At 36.6% G+C, this 17,990-nt stretch overlaps 1 protein-coding gene across 2 annotated transcripts in view; it reads left to right on the top strand.

Annotated features, from left to right (window-relative positions):
* The window catches only part of UBR1 (ubiquitin protein ligase E3 component n-recognin 1), a 161,861-nt gene that overhangs the window by 63,398 nt on the left and 80,473 nt on the right, over positions 1–17,990 (top strand). Inside the window, exons 16-25 of one of the 2 annotated variants that reach the window (XM_024349144.3) lie at positions 2,770–2,831; positions 3,119–3,229; positions 4,407–4,472; positions 4,721–4,822; positions 8,371–8,434; positions 10,933–11,057; positions 13,193–13,245; positions 14,359–14,461; positions 15,593–15,641; positions 16,039–16,193. In XM_024349144.3, coding sequence (XP_024204912.1) covers positions 2,770–2,831; positions 3,119–3,229; positions 4,407–4,472; positions 4,721–4,822; positions 8,371–8,434; positions 10,933–11,057; positions 13,193–13,245; positions 14,359–14,461; positions 15,593–15,641; positions 16,039–16,193 — 890 coding nt within the window. The remainder of the gene's footprint in view (positions 1–2,769; positions 2,832–3,118; positions 3,230–4,406; positions 4,473–4,720; positions 4,823–8,370; positions 8,435–10,932; positions 11,058–13,192; positions 13,246–14,358; positions 14,462–15,592; positions 15,642–16,038; positions 16,194–17,990) is intronic. The other variant, XM_063794833.1, reaches the window with a different exon arrangement.

The raw sequence follows: 17,990 nt of genomic DNA, 5'->3' as shown, positions 1-17,990 counted from the left end.
TTACAGTCCCACCAACAGTGTAAAAGTGTTCCTATTTCTCCACATCCTCTCCAGCACCTGTTGTTTCCTGACTTTTTAATGATTGCCATTCTAACTGGTGTGAGATGGTATCTCATTGTGGTTTTGATTTGCATTTCTCTGATGGCCAGTGATGATGAGCATTTTTTCATGTGTCTTTTGGCTGCATAAATGTCTTCTTTTGAGAAGTGTCTGTTCATATCCTTCGCCTGCTTTTCAATGGGGTTGTTTTTTTTCTTGTAAATTTGTTTGAGTCCTTTGTAGATTCTGGATATTAGCCCTTTGTCAGATGAGTAGATTGCAAAAATTTTCTCCCATTCTGTAGGTTGCCTGTTCACTCTGATGGTAGTTTCTTTTGCTGTGCAGAAGCTCTTTAATTGGATCCCATTTGTCAATTTTGTCTTTTGTTGCCATTGCTTTTGGTGTTTTAGACATGAAGTCCTTGCCCATGCCTATGTCCTGAATGGTATTGCCTAGGTTTTCTTCTAGGGTTTTTATGGTTTAGGTCTTACATTTAAGTCTTTAATCCATCTTGAATTAATTTTTGTATAAGGTGTAAGGAAGGGATCCAGTTTCAACTTTCTACATATGGCTAGCCAGTTTTCCCAGCACCATTTACTAAATAGGGAATCCTTTCCCCATTTCTTGTTTTTGTCAGGTTTGTCAAAGATCAGATGGTCGTAGATGTGTGGTATCATTTCTGAGGGCTCTGTTCGGTCCCATTGGTCTATATCTCTGTTTTGGTATCAGTACCATGCTGTTTTGGTTACTGTAGCCTTGTAGTATAGTTTGAAGTCAGGTAGCATGATGCCTCCAGCTTTGTTCTTTTGGCTTAGGATTGTCTTGGCAATGCGGGCTCTTTTTTGGTTCCATATGAACTTTAAAGCAGTTTTTTCCCATTCTGTGAAGAAAGTCATTGGTAGCTTGATGGGGATGGCATTAAATCTATAAATTACCTTGGGCAGCATGGTCATTTTCACAGTCAACGCATGCAAATCAATAAATGTAATCCAGCATATAAACAGAACCAAAGACAAAAACCACATGATTATCTCCATAGATGCAGAAAAGGCCTTTGACAAAATTCAACAGCCCTTCATGCTAAAAAGTCTCAATAAATTAGATATTGATGGGACATATCTCAAAATAATAAGAGCTATTTATGACAAACCCACAGCCAATATCATACTGGAAGGGCAAAAACTGGAAGCATTCCCTTTGAAAACCGGCACAAGACAAGGATGCCTTCTCTCACCACTCCTATTCAACATAGTGTTGGAAGTTCTGGCCAGGGCAGTCAGGCAGGAGAAAGAAATAAAGGGTATTCAGTTAGGAAAAGAGGAAGTCAAAGTGTCCCTGTTTGCAGATGACATGATTGTATATTTATAAAACCCCATCGTCTCAGCCCAAAATCTCCTTAAGCTGATAGGCAACTTCAGCAAAGTCTCAGGATACAAAATCAATGTGCAAAAATCACAAGCATTCTTATACACCAATAACAGACAAACAGAGAGCCAAACCGTGAGTGAACTCCCATTCACAATTGCTTCAAAGAGAATAAAATACCTAGGAATCCAACTTACAAGGGATGTGAAGGACCTCTTCAAGGAGAAATACAAACCATTGCTCAACGAAATAAAAGAGGACACAAACAAATGGAAGAACATTCCATGCTCATGGATAGGAAGAGTCCAATCTAAAGTTATGAAGCTTTTCCCTGCGTTTTCTTGTATGAGTTTTATTTTTTAGTTTTAGCACCTATATTTAAACCTGTGTTTAAAGTCTTTGATCCATTTTGAGTTAATGTTTGTATATGGCATAATTGATGTCATGTGATTTTATATTGCTTCTATTTTTATTAAAAGTGCCTTTTTAATAAAAATAAAAATTTTTGTTAAAAATACCTTTTTAATAAAAATAAAAATTTTTGTAAAAAGTACCTTTTTAATAAAAATAAAAATTTTTGTTAAAAGTACCTTTTTAATGAAAATAAAAATTTTTGTTAAAAGTACCTTTTTAATGAAAATAAAAATTTTTGTTAAAAGTGCCTTTTTAATGAAAATAAAAATTTTTGTTAAAAGTGCCTTTTTAATGAAAATAAAAATTTTTGTTAAAAGTACCTTTTTAATGAAAATAAAAATTTTTATTAAAAATACTTAGATTAATTTTCATTTCTTTTGATACGTGGCTAAAGGCAGAATAAAGGTATCTTGAGAGACAGTTTGTCATTTTTAAATAAGGTATGAGCACACCTTGCACGGTGTAGGATTTTAAATACGTTAGTAATATTGTATTTCAAAATTAGAAATCAACAGTCTGCATTCTAGATTGTCACTTCTAAACTCAGTAAACATACATTTAACTCACACAAGTTTCTTTCTTTCTTTTTTAAGACGGAGTCTCACTCTGTCACCCAGGCTGAAGTGCAGTGGCATGATCTTGGCTCACTGCAACTTCGGCCTCCCAGGTTCAAGCGATTCTCCTGCCTCAGCCTCCCAAGTAGCTAGGATTACAGGCCCGGCTAATTTTTATATTATTGTAGAGATGGGTTTTCACCATGTGGGCCAGGCTGGTCTTGAACTCCTGACCTCAGATGATCCACCCACCTAGGCCTCCCAAAGTGCTGAGATTACAGGCATGAGCCACCGCGCCCAGCCAAATCAAATCGCACAAGTTTCTAAACTTGATGAGTTAACTAGTTAACAAATTGGGTTTGTTTTCTCATTTTCTGTCTTGTTTTTTTAACTTTAGGTCTTCATGTACGTTTAAGCAGGCTGGGTGCTGTTTCAAGACTGCATGAATTTGTGTCTTTTGTAAGTGATTCTACTAAGTATTGATTTGCTTATATTCTGTTTCTGAATATCTCTTGGTTGATGGACGAGAAGGAGATAATATTTAGAAACCCACCTGAGGAATTCCCATTTAGTAATTTTACATCTTCATATAGTACATTGTAATCTGAGTCACAGGGACTTAGACGTCATCTAGTTCAAGCTCTTCCATTTTACACGTGAGAAAACTGAAGAATATGTAGTGGCATAACTTGGAGACACATCTAAGCTCTGTGAGAAATGATAAAATTGACCTCACTCTATTTCAGGAGGACTTTCAAGTAGAGGTACTAGTGGAATATCCTTTACGTTGTCTGGTGTTGGTTGCCCAGGTTGTTGCTGAGATGTGGCGAAGAAATGGACTGTCTCTTATTAGCCAGGTACAGCAAAGTCTATTATTCATATTTATGGATGTGCTCATTTTCTAATTTTTTTCTCATATAATTTTACCCTGTGTTCCTAGATTTTACTGAGTGTATGTTACTATTCTCTTGTATTAACTCCTAGAAATGAAAGTTCTAGGAACTATATAGACATTTCTCCTATCATGTTCACTGTGTATTCCATCTGAATTATAAACTAGGATGCTTGTGTGATAAATTAAGGGAAAGCCGGTAGTACCACCAGAGTCCTCCCCATTAACATAGTTCTTTTCTGAGAATTACCTTACTTAGAGGCCTTTAGTCTTCCCACCATCTGTCTTAATTGAAGGCCACCTTGTAATTTTTTCTTCTATTTTGGAGTAAATATGCAGCAGTGCTTTTCTTTTCTTTTTTTTTTTCCTTTTTCTTTTTTTTTTTTGAGACAGAGTCTCACTCTATTGCCCAGGCTATGGAGTGCAGTGGTGTAATCTCAGCTCACTGCAACCTCTGCCTGTGGGGTTCAAGTGATTTTCGTGCCTCAGCCTCCCCAGTAGCTGGGACTACAGGCATACACCACTATGCCCGGCTAATTTTTGTGTTTTTAGTAGAGATGGGGCTTTACCATGTTGGCCAGGCTGGTCTTGAACACCTGACCTCAGGTGATCCGCTCACCTGAACCTCCCAAAGTGCTGGAATTACAGGCATGAGCCACTGAGCCTGCCCTTGCATTTCTTAAAAGGTGGAGAAATAGGTCTTGTAAAGTTAGCACTTGGAAGAAAAATGGTATTATGCGTTTACCTCTGTAACGAACCTACATGTCTTGCGCATGTATCCTGGAACTTAAAATGAAATTAAAAAAAAAAAAAGAAAAAAATGGTATTATGATTGAGTGTAGAAATTGGTTTACTTTTATTGAAGTAGGTATTTTAAACTTAGGGAAAATAAATTCTCTTGTTATACATGACAGTAATAACTAATATAGAACATTTTTAACCCTGAAGTGATTACATGCCATATTTCTTCACTTCATCCTCGCTAGTCCCTTTAAGTGATTCATAGATTTACAACTTATTTTTGCCACTAAGGATTTTTAGGGGTTTCTAGCTTAGAGAAAGTTTTAAGGATAGGTTTTCTTGAGAATTTTGCTTGAAATAAAATAATTCTTTTAGGATTTATTCTACCTATTACCTTATAGGTGTTTTATTACCAAGATGTTAAGTGCAGAGAAGAAATGTATGATAAAGATATCATCATGCTTCAGGTACCTATTTAAATTGTTTCTGATATTTGTGTCTTCATCTTCCTTCTTGAATTCTTTCTAAGAAGAGAAGATAATGTAATAATTTTTAACTTAAAATACTCTCACTGTTAAACTGATTATGACTCACAGAAATAGAAGGGACTACTACATTATCTTCTGCAAACTTTTTAATTTTTGACAGTCCTACATGAGACAAAATGTTTCTCCATATAATACAGAAGAAATATGATGCTGGATTTCTTTCACAGATTGGTGCATCTTTAATGGATCCCAATAAGTTCTTGTTACTGGTACTTCAGAGGTATGAACTTGCCGAGGCTTTTAACAAGACCATATCTACAAAAGACCAGGTATACAACCTGTAAATTATGTGAATTAATTTTAAAGGAAATATTGTTACTATTTCAGTCATATTTTATTTCAGTCATATTTAGCCATTTTTTTAAAATTATACTTTAAGTTTTAGGGTACATGTGCACATTGTGCAGGTTAGTTACATATGTATACATGTGCCATGCTGGTGCGCTGCACCCACTAACTCGTCATCTAGCATTAGGTATATCTCCCAATGCTATCCTTCGCCCCTCCCCCCACCCCACCACAGTCCCCAGAGTGTGATATTCCCCTTCCTGTGTCCATGTGATCTCATTGTTCAGTTCCCACCTATGAGTGAGAATATGCGGTGTTTGGTTTTTTGTTCTGGATCCCTTCCTTACACCTTATACAAAAATCAATTCAAGATGGATTAAAGATTTAAACGTTAGACCTAAAACCATAAAAACCCTAGAAGAAAACCTAGGCATTACCATTCAGGACATAGGCATGGGCAAGGACTTCATGTCCAAAACACCAAAAGCAATGGCAACAAAAGACAAAATTGACAAATGGGATCTAATTAAACTAAAGAGCTTCTGCACAGCAAAAGAAACTACCATCAGAGTGAACAGGCAACCTACAAAATGGGAGAAAATGTTCGCAACCTACTCACCTGACAAAGGGCTAATATCCAGAATCTACAATGAACTCAAACAAATTTACAAGAAAAAAACAAACAACCCCATCAAAAAGTGGGCGAAGGACATGAACAGACACTTCTCAAAAGAAGACATATTTAGCCATATTTTAAAAGTTATTTCTTAACCATACCTCCTGAAATGACATGTATACATATGGCACACATATATACACATATATAATCTTTTTAATCTAGAAAAATTAGAATATGTAGATTAACAAAGAAGAAAAATCACATGAAAAACACTGCTTCCTAGAAATGATCACTTTTAAAGTTTTAGTTGTCTTGCTTGTTTTTAAAACAAAAATTGTATCATTGTGAATGTGCTGTTTTGTAATCTGCTTCCTATGCTTAACAACATATTGTGAAAAGTTTTTTTTCTTGTCATGAAATAAGTACACAATTATATCATCATTTTTAATAACTATATAGGATTGCACTATATGATGCATTATACTTTAAAGTCTATTACTGAAGAGGTCTTTCTAGTTGGTTGGTCTTATAAACATTTGTAGCTCAGTATTTAAATACTTCTCTATTTTGTTAAGACACATTTTTAGAAGTGGATTTGTTGGATAAAACAACGTGTTTTTCTTTCTTTTCTTTCTTTTTTTTTTTTTTTTGGAGATGGCGTTTTGCTCTTGTTGCCCAGGTTAGAGTGCAATGGCGCGATCTCGGCTCACCGTAACCTCTGCCTGCCCCGGGTTCAAGCGATTCTCTTGCCTCAGCCTCCTGAATAGCTGGGATTACAGGCATGCACCACCACACCCAGCTAATTTTGTATTTTTAGTAGAGACAGGGTTTCTCCATGTTGGCCAGGCTGGTCTCGAACTTCTGACCTTGGGTGATCTGCCCGCCTTGGCCTCCCAAAGTGCTGGTGAGCCACCGTGCCTGGCCAACAACATGTTTTTCTTAAGGCTCTTAATACATAGTGTCAAATTGCTCTCAGAAGAAAGTCCTATTTAAGCTCTCTCTTGCAGTATGTACATCTATAAAGACATTGGTCTTTTTTATCTTTGTTGTCTCAGAGGTAATATACAAATTTTGTTTTATTTATTTATTAATTGTTTTTGAGACAGAATCTCACTCTGTCGCCCAGGCTGGAGTGCTGTGGCGCAATCTTGGCTCAAAGCAACCTTCTTCTCCCGTTCTAGTGATTCTCTTACCTCAGCTTCCTGCGTAGCTGGGCCTGCAGGGATAAGCCACCACGCCCAGCTCATTTATTTATTTATTTATTTATTTATTTATTTATTTACTTACTTATATATTTATTTTTGAGATGGAGTCTTGCTCTGTCACCCAGGCTGGAGTGCAGTGGCACAATCGGCTCACTGCAGCCTCCACCTCCTGGGTTCAAGCCATTCTCCTGCCTCAGCCTCCCCAAGTAGCTGGGATTATAGGTGTGCACCACCATGCCCAGGTAATGTTTGTATTTTAGTAGAGACGGGGTTTCACCATGTTGGACAGGCTGATTTCGAACTCCTGACCTCGTGATCCGCCCGCCTCGGCCTTCCAAAGTGCTGGGATCACAGGCGTGAGCCACTACACCTGGCCAATTTTTTGTATTTTTAGTAGAGTCGAGGTTTCACCATGTTGACCAGGCTAGTCTCAAACTCCTGAGCTCAAGTGATCTGCCTGTCCTGGCCTCTCAAATTGCTGGGATTATAGGCGTGAGCCACTGTGCCCAGCCACATCTTTATTGTTTGAATATTTGAAGTACCAGCCTATAAAGTAGCCCTTAACTATTTTGAATTCATGAAATCACATTATTTTATTCTTTCAGATTAGAAGTTACTCCTGCTAGTAGAATTTCTTTGGAAAAATAATAAATAAATATATAAATTTTTTTTTTCCTTTTTGAGACGAAGTCTCGCTCTGTTGCCCAGGCTGGAGTGCAGTGGCTCGATCTTGGCTCACTGCAACCTCTGCCTCCCGGGTTCAAGGGATTCTCCTGCCTCAGCCTCCTGAGGATTACAGGCGTGCTGGGATTACAGGCGCACGCCACCACGCCCGGCTAATTTTTGTATTTTTAGTAGAGACGAGGTTTCACGATGTTGGTCAGGCTGGTCTCAAACTCCTGACCTTGTGATCCACATGCCTTGGCCTCCCAAATTGCTGGGATTACAGGGGCGCACCACCACGCCTGGCTAAGTTTTGTATTTTTAGTGGAGACGAGATTTCACCATGTTGGTCAGGCTGGTCTCAAACTTCTGACCTCATGATCCGTATACCTTGGCCTCCCAAAGTGCTGGGATTACAGGTGTGAGCCACCATACCTGGCCTCATATAAAATTTCTAAATCAAATTTAAGAATTAAAGAACTCTGGGATAGCCAGGAGCAGTGGCGCATGCCACTGCACCTGGCCAAAAAATGTTTTTAAATGAAAAAAATAGAAGTTACTTGCAAAGGGCTAACGTGAATAGGATATAAAATGCAGAGCTAATTTTTAGTTGTTTTATACTTAGTGAAAATCAGTATCTGATTTAATAGTTTAAAGGAGGGGCGTGTTAGAGAAAGATACTCTCACCATATAACTGTTGGGAATCTATTTGAAGGCACTTTCTCACTAACGCAGGTAAGAAGGCAGCAAATAATAGAAGAAGAGTTGAAGATTAGCATTAGTGTGCTTATTTATGACTATGTGGGGGATAATGATAATGAAAATGATGACAGTATTTAGCAATTATATGCCAGGTATTGTTGAATTTGATGTCAAAAAAGGGAACTATTGTAACTATTTGTGCTGTGCACACATACAAAAAAAATACTAGACTGGATGAAAAATACTAGACTGGATGGACCATGAGTCTCGTCCAGAAATGCATGTTTTATGGAGGTTTTTGGTTCTTCCATAACTAATTTACTCTTTTTCGATTCTATAGGATTTGATTAAACAATATAATACACTAATAGAAGAAATGCTTCAGGTCCTCATCTATATTGTGGGTAAGATTAAAACACAATGTTTTGAAATAGAACATGGGTTACTTTTTAGAGAGACCATTTATATGAACTATAATTGATCATTTTACTCCTTATTCGTATACTGCATTTAGAAAATCACCTTCGCAAAAGCACAGATTTTACATTTTTATTTTTCAGTACCTGATTTGTAAATGTGTTGACTTATTTGGAGGTCATTTAGTGCTAAAAATTTTATATATATTATAGGTCTAAGTGAAATATATTTTCATTGTGTCATTCTGTTTAATTATTTTCTGCAAATATTGGTCATACTTAGCTTTGTTAAGGTTACTTAGAGAAAAGAAAAAGAGTGTTCTTTGCCAGAAATAATGTTTATCAAGTTATGACATTGACCCATAGAAATGTGTCTTATAATTCAGTTGAGATTAATATAAATATTTGCTGCAGAAACACTATATTCTAACCTATTGAATACAAATATATGCTATGTCATAGTCTGTGTTGATTTTACCAGCTGGTACATTCATTGCCATCATCTTGTTCTGTTTTGTTTTGTTTTGTTTTTTTGAGACGGAGTCTTGCTCTGTCGCCCAGGCTGGAGTGCAGTGGTGCGATCTCAGCTCACTGCAACCTCTGCCTCCTGGATTCAAGCGGTTCTTCTGCCTCAGCCTCCTGAGTAGCTGGGACCACAGGTGTGCGCCACCACGCCTGGCCAATTTTTGTATATATGTATATATTTTTTAATGGAGACGGGGTTTCACCATATTGGCCAGGCTGGTCTTGAACTCCTGACCTCATGATCTGCCTGCCTTGGCCTCCCAAAGTGCTGGGATTACAGGCGTGAGCCACCGCGCCCGGCTGTCATCTTGTTTTTGACTTCTCATTCTGGCTTTTGTTATTTACTTTACTGCACCAAACACTGTTTGGTTTGAATAGTTCTTTAGTTGGGGATTCTAGCTGTTACCTAAGTCTGTAAACATGGATTCATTTTTACTTATTGTTTGTCAGAGAGCTAGTTGCTAGACCAGCTACATGTCTCAGCAGAAAGGGTAGTAAGCCTTTATTGCTGAGTGAGACTTAAACCTTCCTGTCCAGAATATGCCAGTTAGAAACAGATGGGAAAAAAATGGGCAAATTAAGAATGTGTAAAAGATTTTAAAATTGATTACATACTTTTTCAAATTACGAAAACTCAAGGGAAATTTTTGCATTTGTCCTTAGAGTGCTATGTAAAGAATCTCTAACATTGTAGTATAATTTTGCTGTTTTATTTTTACTGTTTTATTATTCCTACTGTTATTTTACTATTATTGTGTTTGCCCAAATTTATTGTTTTTATTTTCTTGTGATTTGATTTTTAGTTAATACTTGCTCTGCTCCTGAGTTTAAGTTCATTACTCTCAGGAGTCAACATTTTTGTTTAAAAAATTATATTTCTGATCTATAGTGGAAAATCATTAAGAAATAGAAAAATATTTGGATTTAGTATCAGGAACTCTAGTCTTGGCCTTGCTACCAACTTTCAAGAGCATGCAGTTGCATTCTTTGGGCCTCAGATTCCTGATTTGTAAAATGTGGAGGTAACCTACGTGATCTCTAAGGTTTCTTCTAGCACTGAAATTCTAGGGGATACTGTTTTTGGTGAAAAGTTATGAAAATTACAAAATGCTTTACAAATGTAAAGAGGAATGAATGTGTTGGAAACGAATTCACTTAACAAAAAGTCGTTCTTTGGCAAATTTGTAGAATTCATCAAATCTCTTAGGCAAGGGGTTTCTTTGTAACCCTCTTATAGATATCATAGGACTTCATACAGATACTGTAGTGTTGAAAATCAGTGGTAACATAAGGCCACATATTGTAAGCCTTCTTAAGGCAATCAGAATTAGATGCTGTTGACACCGGTGAAGTTCTCATACTTATTTTAGCTATTTTCTCTCTTCATTTGGCAGTTTATTGTGATGAAAATGGAAATCTGACCTTGTGGGCATTTTCACAGCACCAGTCATTTTTAATACAGATTACTGTTTTGTCATTTAGCACATAAAGACATTTTAAAGTATTTTGTTTTTCAGTTTTCACTTTGTTCTTTGTTAAATAACAAGTAGAGACAAAATTGAGAAAGATCTTGAAAGAAAAGCTATTCAGTGATGGCCACTGCTCATTCAGATGCCATCAGCCATGTGTTCTGGGTTAGAAACACATGCTAATTTATTTGAGGGGCCTTGTTTATAATGTGTGAGTATGTGTATGTGTATGTATACGAATATGTATGTATATGTATGTATGTGTGTAAGTAAGCTAAGACAAGGCCTGGATTCTCCTTCAGGTCACAGTTTTCTGCCTCTGTCTTTCAACATAGATTCTTATTCAGATTTGGGAACACATTCAAATAACTTTTGCCCCTCTCTCACAGATTTAATTTAATGCAGTGTTCTGTGTGTAAGTGCTTCTGATGGGGAGAGATTTAAATAGAAAATAATTATTCTACTTTTTTTGTTTTTAATTATTTGAACTAGGTGAGCGTTATGTACCTGGAGTGGGAAATGTGACCAAAGAAGAGGTCACAATGAGAGAAATCATTCACTTGCTTTGCATTGAACCCATGCCACACAGTGCCATTGCCAAAAATTTACCTGAGAATGTAAGTCTGATTTTGGTTTTATCTCTATTTACCTCAAGATGGGGTAGATGTTTCTTTTTCTTTAATTGGAAACTACTTCAAAATTTTAGGCAAAAAGTCCTATATCATTACCTTATAGATGTAAACCAATCCCCTTCATCCTTTAGTGGTATAAATTTTAATTCTGGGAGAAACTCCTTTACTTTTTGTTTACTTTAAAATAAAGATTACTCCAGAGGAAAAAAGGGAACTTCTTGAAAGGGAACTTCTGAAACTGGGTGGTGTGTTAATCTGGGTCTTCTGAAAAGCAGATCTTGTGACAAAACATTAAGATTTTTATTAAAGGCAATGGTAAGGGATCTGGGAACGAGAAGGGGAGCCATCAGATTCTGATGCCAATCTGATTCCCAGTGAAATAAAGAGGGAAGGAAAGTTACATAGAAGCATCCCAGACTGCTGGGCTTCAATGGCCTTTCCATCTGTCCCTCCCCATGTCTCCCAGAATGAGCCTGCATTAGTATCTCTGCCTTACTCATTGTCTGGTAATGACTGGTGAGAAGCTTGGCCTTAGTTTCACCAGAGCACAGCAGTTGAGGCACGTGGTCATTTACTCCCTGTAATCAGATGTCTGCAAGGTGCATTCTCATGACCACCACAGGTGGCATTTGTATTTTTGTATATACAGATACTGTGGTAATAGTCCTACAGATTATGAGTCTCATATTTTTTCCCTCTGAGATTTGAATATGAGTTAGAAAAATGATTCTTAAAAAATAATTATACTTATTTGTGCTGTCAAGGCTTTCCAAAGAGGTAGAATAGGGATGTGTGTGTGTGTGTGTGTGTGTGTGTGTGTGTGTGCGTGCGTGTGTGTATATTTGTTTTTATTTATTTATTTTTTTCCTTGAGACGAAGTCTCGCTCTGTCACCCAGGCTGGAGTGTAGTGGCACAATCTTGGCTCACTGCAACCTCCGTCTCCCGGGTTCAAGCGATCCTCTTTCCTCAGCCTCCCGAGTAGCTGGGATTACAGGTGCACGCCACCACACCCGGCTAGTTTTTATTATTTTTGGTAGAGATGGGATTTCACCATATTGGCCAGGCTGGTCTGGAACTCCTGACCTCAAGTGATCCACCCATCTTGGCCTCCCAAAGTGCTGGAATTACAGGTGTGATGTACTGCGTCCGGCCAAGGAATATATATATATATATATTTTTGTTGTTTGTTTGTTTGTTTTTTTGTTTGATGGAGTCTTGGTCTGTTGCCCAGGCTGGAGTGCAGTGGTGCCATCTTGGCTAACCGTAACCTCCGCCTCCTGTGTTCAAGTGATTCTCCTGCCTCAGCCTCCTGAGTAGCTAGGACTACAGGCACGCACCACCATGCCTGGCTAATTTTTATATTTTTAGTAGAGACAGGGTTTCACTATGTTGGCCAGGCTGGTCTCGAACTCCTGACCTCATGATCTACCCGCCTCGGCCTCCCAAAGTGCTGGGATTACAGGTGTGAGCCACTGTGCCCGGCCAAATATATGTATTTTTAAGGGAGGTTACATTTCTTATCTTTACAAGCCTACAGGAATCTGTGAGCTTACTGTAGTAGTTTGACTAGGTCCTTATCTTAATTTTAAATGACTTTGTAAAAAAATAGTGTTCCCTATTTAAGGAAAAGATCAGGTCAATCAGAAAAAAACTTGCAGAAGGTAGAATATATTAGGACATCTAGACATGTATTGCTATAGATTACTAGTTGGAGCTCATTAATTTTGTTACCTTGGTTTTAGGGATTAGTACAGCATGGGCATGTACATAAATGATGAGGGTGATGAACATACTACATAAAGAAGAGCTTCTTTTCTTTGAAGTATTGGTAATACTATGTGTGTATGCTGTAGATGTATGTGTGTACTTATACACACATATGAAGGCAAACTTAGATAACCTTTCTTAAACAGTTTATATATACATCTTACCTCTTATGAAGTTGGTCTCCCAAAACGTAGATAATTGGTTTTAGACCTAATTTTTTAATAGTGGAAATTGATCTTTTTAAAATTATTTACAAAGTACTTTAGAGATGCAGTAGAAAATGTATTTCACTTCACAGAGAGGTGGAAGTCATTATATGAAGGTAAAAATGACAAAAATATTGTTTCAACAGGAAAATAATGAAACTGGCTTAGAGAATGTCATAAACAAAGTGGCCACATTTAAGTAAGTGCTTAATATTTATGCTTATTCTAAAAGGTAGTTTGATCTTTGTTCTTGTACTTTGGATACTTTGTAGAAGCTCTGAAGTTCTTGCCTGAACTCCCAAGAATAAGAGTGGAATACAGATTAGAAAGGGTGAGAATGAGGGGCTCACAGTAGACACTTAGCACCTGTTTGTTGAAAAAATGAGTGTTTTTGGCAAGTGAATGAGAAATACTCATTTATGATATTAGATGATTTATTTAGATAGTAAGTAAATGAACTTTTCTGATACTCTCTTTCCCATTAATCTAAACCCATGATTTCGTTTATTTTATAAATTTTTATTTTATATGCTAATTTTGGATTATTCTCTGGTAGAATTAAAACAGTATTTTATAATATTTTCATTTCAGTATATAAAATGGAAATACAAATTTAATTGTATTAATCTTTGAAATTTGAAAAATCGATACTGATAGTGAATTTCTACTTGTTACAGTATTGTGTTTACAGATACATTACTAGTTTCAAATAACTTTTAAAATAGGGTATAGCTTTTCTTATGATCTAGTAATGTTCATTGAAATATTCGACTTAGAGATTGGATAGAAACCAAAAGCTGTTTAATGTTTAGAACAAATATGGAGTACTCCTTTTGACCTCAGTGATTTTCCTTATAGTACTATATAAAGGATTCAGTAGTATATTTTCATTTGCAAATTACTAAGGTTATGATGTCTCCCTACTGTTTTAGATATGACCTTAGACAATGAAGTGTCTAAGGTCAATGAAGTGTTCTTTAGTTGAACAGACAACCTTTAGGCATCAGAGACTCTTAAATCTCTAAGAAGCTTTAGAGATAGGGCATGGTATCAGTTCTAGATTAGTATAAAACAAACTTCTCCAGATTTGTTTGAATTTCATTATTATAAAACACAGCTTAGCTGTTATCAGGCTTTGTGTTCACGATGTAGGTTTTTAGTTTTATTATTGCAATGGAATTTTTCATAAGCTAAATGAGACATAATTTTTTTCTGTATATTTGACTTCTAGATTAATTTTTAGGTTTTTATTTTGTCTATATTTTATACTTCAAGAACACTGCAGTTCATCTTGTATTTTCCATCTATTTAGGAAACCAGGTGTATCAGGCCATGGAGTTTATGAACTAAAAGATGAATCACTGAAAGACTTCAATATGTACTTTTATCATTACTCCAAAACCCAGCATAGCAAGGTAGAAAAAAGTATCCTTTTCAGTAAATAAACCTAAATGCTTTATGCTTTCTAACTCCACAGAAAATTTTCTGCTTTTTCTATAGTTTCATGCTGGTTCTTATTAATAGAGGTCATTATGTCACCCAAGAATTAAAATTGTATCAATAATGTTATCTAGTATACAGGCAATATTCAGATTTTCCTGATTATACTACATATGTCTTTAATAGCTGTTTTGGGAAGAGGATTCAATCAAGCATCATGGACTTCATCATCACACACTCATTTGATTGTCATGTTTCTTTAGTTTTTGTTTTGTTTTGTTTTTTGTTTTTGTTTTTGTTTTGTGAAATGGAGCCTCACTCTGTTGTCCAGGCTGGAACGTAGTTGCACGATATCAGCTCACTGCAACCTCCACCTCCCAGGTTCAAGTGATTCTCCTGCCCCAGCATCCTGAGTAGCTGGGACTATAGGCACATGCCACCATGCCTGGCTAATTTTTGTATTTTTAGTAAAGACGGGGTTTCACCATGTTGTCCAGGCTGGTCTCAAATTCCTGACCTCAAATGATTCCACCCACCTCGGCCTCCCAACGTCCTGGGATTACAGGCGCGAGCCACCTCGCCCGGCCAATAGTCTCCTTTAATTTAGAAGATAATTCTTTTGCATTTTTTTCTTTCGTAACATCGGCATTTTTATAGAGTACCAAATAGATTCAGCTTAAACAGTTTTTGGCAAGAATACTATGTAAATGATATATTGCATCCCATTATTAGGCACATACGTCTTTTTGTCCCATGAAGGATCATGTTAAGTTTGATCAGTTAGTTAAGGTGATGTCTGGCTTTGTCCTTATCAAGTAAATACTTTACAGCCCATAGCATAGTACCCTGTGCATAATAGGTACTGGGTAAATATTTTCAGTAGAAAATAATGGAGACTAAGTTTTTGACCAGGGATATTCCTCATCTATTTTGCATTAGTTTTCTCTAGAACACAATTTTATTTCTAGGACAAAGAGGCATTTTGAATACATGCTTCAGTATATAAAGTATTTTAATAGGTGGTTGGGTCTTTCCTGACTGCTTTAATGTATTTCATTTGTTTCATGCTTCCAAAGCAGTATATTTAATGATAGATTTTTTTATAGGCTGAACATATGCAGAAGAAAAGGAGAAAACAAGAAAACAAAGATGAAGGTAAAAAGTGAGATTCTGAATTGACTCATTTTGACTATTTTCTGTGGTTTCGTATCAGCAAAGCATATAGTTTTTTGTTGTTGTTGGTTTTTGAGAGTGGGCAACTCAAGGAAGTGCAAAGAGCTTTTTGCTTCTTATTCACATATTAAGATATGGTATATATCAGTAGTGATTGAATTTAAAATTGATAACAAATGTAGTTCATTTTGGGTGACTGATATAGTACTTACATTACACTTAACATTGATATTTTCAGTACTGGAAAGGTAGTAAAAAAGATTGTGTTGTTTTGCATGTAACCTATTATTTTTTGACATTTGCACTTTAGTATGTAGGATAACCCAAATAAAAATGTACCTGTTTGTCTCTTTCCCCATCCATTCCCCACCTCCTATAGCATTGCCGCCACCACCACCTCCTGAATTCTGCCCTGCTTTCAGCAAAGTGATTAACCTTCTCAACTGTGATATCATGATGTACATTCTCAGGACCGTATTTGAGCGGGCAATAGACACAGATTCTAACTTGTGGACTGAAGGGATGCTCCAAATGGTTTGTTTACCTGAAATATTTTCTCTACATCAAGTCCTAGAGTTCTCGGGGAGCTAGGGAAGATCTCAGGTCTAACTTCAGTTGGAACCACATCTAGAGCACCGGAAACATAGGGGTCATTAAAAATAGCTTACACACAGTACAAATTTTTTTTAGTGATATGTTCTCGTGTTTTTAGCATCCTTACTCTTGGGAACCATTTCTGTTTAATAAAACCCATGAAAACAAAAACAGGTGTACTTATGCTAATAAATTGACATGTTGTTATTGTGTCATGATTTTTTATATTTTTAATTTTACTTGAATTATAAGGAGACAGTATAATAAAATTTGAAGATAGGTCTAGACGTCAGTCTTGGGTTTCCCCACTTCCTATTTAAGGAGCAAATAATAATTTTCTCTTTAGTAAAATGGATAAAAGTGTAATTATTCATAGAGGTAGGAGAATTAGCTAAAGTGAAAGCAGCTACTTTTCCTTGTTACTGTTGTAGATAAATACACGTTACTTAATTATGCCACGTCATGGTAGTTGTAACACCATATTTATTTATACCTGCCTAACTAAATGTTCCTTTTTCCTTGAGTATTGTTGGTCTACAGGTTCTAAATGCTGTCATTGCCATATGTGTACCTCAATTTTTATTATAACACTGATAAATACATTCACTAGTAAATTTCAAACCATAGAGATATGTTTGAAACCAAGTTAAAATTTCTCTCCCTGAGTCCCAGTATGCTATATAGGACATAAGCATTGTTAAAGTTTTGTATATTCTGGAAATCATTGCACATTAGTGCATATAGATCTACTTATTCTTGATAGCTGCGTAGTCCATTGTATGGATATAATGTGTTTCAGTAGTCTCCTATTAATAGACATTCAGGTGTTTCTAGGTCTTTGCTGTAACAAAGAACAATAAAATGTACGTTCTTATACAAATGTTTTTGCATACCTAAGGGAGCGTATTTGTCATACTAATTCCTAATAGTTGGTATATACCTTTACATTTTTGATAGATGTTTTCAAATTGGCCTCCAAAAATGTTATACCAGTTTACTTTACCATCACCACTCTGGTCAAAAGTGCCTACTTCCCAATACCTATGCCAGCTCTATATTTTACTAAACACCAAAATTTTTGCCACTGTAATAGGTGAAAAATAGGATGATCTTGTTTCAACTCATTTTTCTTTAAGTGAGGTTGAACTTTTTTTTTTTTTTTTTTTTTTTTTTTTTTTTTTGAGATGGAGTTTCACTTGTCACCCAGGCTGGAGTAGGCTGGAGTGCAGTGACACAATCTTGGCTCACTGCAACTTCCGCCTCCGGGTTCAAGCGATTCTCCTGCCTCAGCCTCCCAAGCAGCTGGGATTACAGATGCCCACCACCACACCTGGCTAATTTTGTATTTTTAGTAGAGACAAGGTTTCACCATGTTGACCAGGCTGGTCATGAACTCCTGACCTCAGGTGATCCACCCACCCCAACCTCCGAAAGTGTTGGGATTACAGAAGTGAGCCACCAGCTCCGGGCCAGGTTGAACATTTTTCATATGTGTATTCATCATTTCTCTTTCTGTAAACTGCTTAATGTGAACTGCTGAAACCTTTCCGTGTTTTTTACCTATCAGCTTTCTTATTTTTATACTTCTACTTAAAATAGATTTACCTTGCTAGGCATGGTGGCCCATACCTGTAATTGCAGCACTTTGGAAGCCGAAGCAAGAGGATCACTTGAGCGCAGGAGTTTAAGACCAGCCTGGCCAACATAGTGAGATGCTGTCTGTACCCCCCGCCCCCT

The sequence above is a fragment of the Pan troglodytes genome, chromosome 16 (genome assembly GCF_028858775.2).
Source record: "Pan troglodytes isolate AG18354 chromosome 16, NHGRI_mPanTro3-v2.0_pri, whole genome shotgun sequence".
NCBI lineage: Eukaryota > Metazoa > Chordata > Mammalia > Primates > Hominidae > Pan > Pan troglodytes.
The sequence above is the reverse complement of the archived record's forward strand: the minus strand, read 5'-3'. Positions and strand labels throughout refer to the sequence as shown.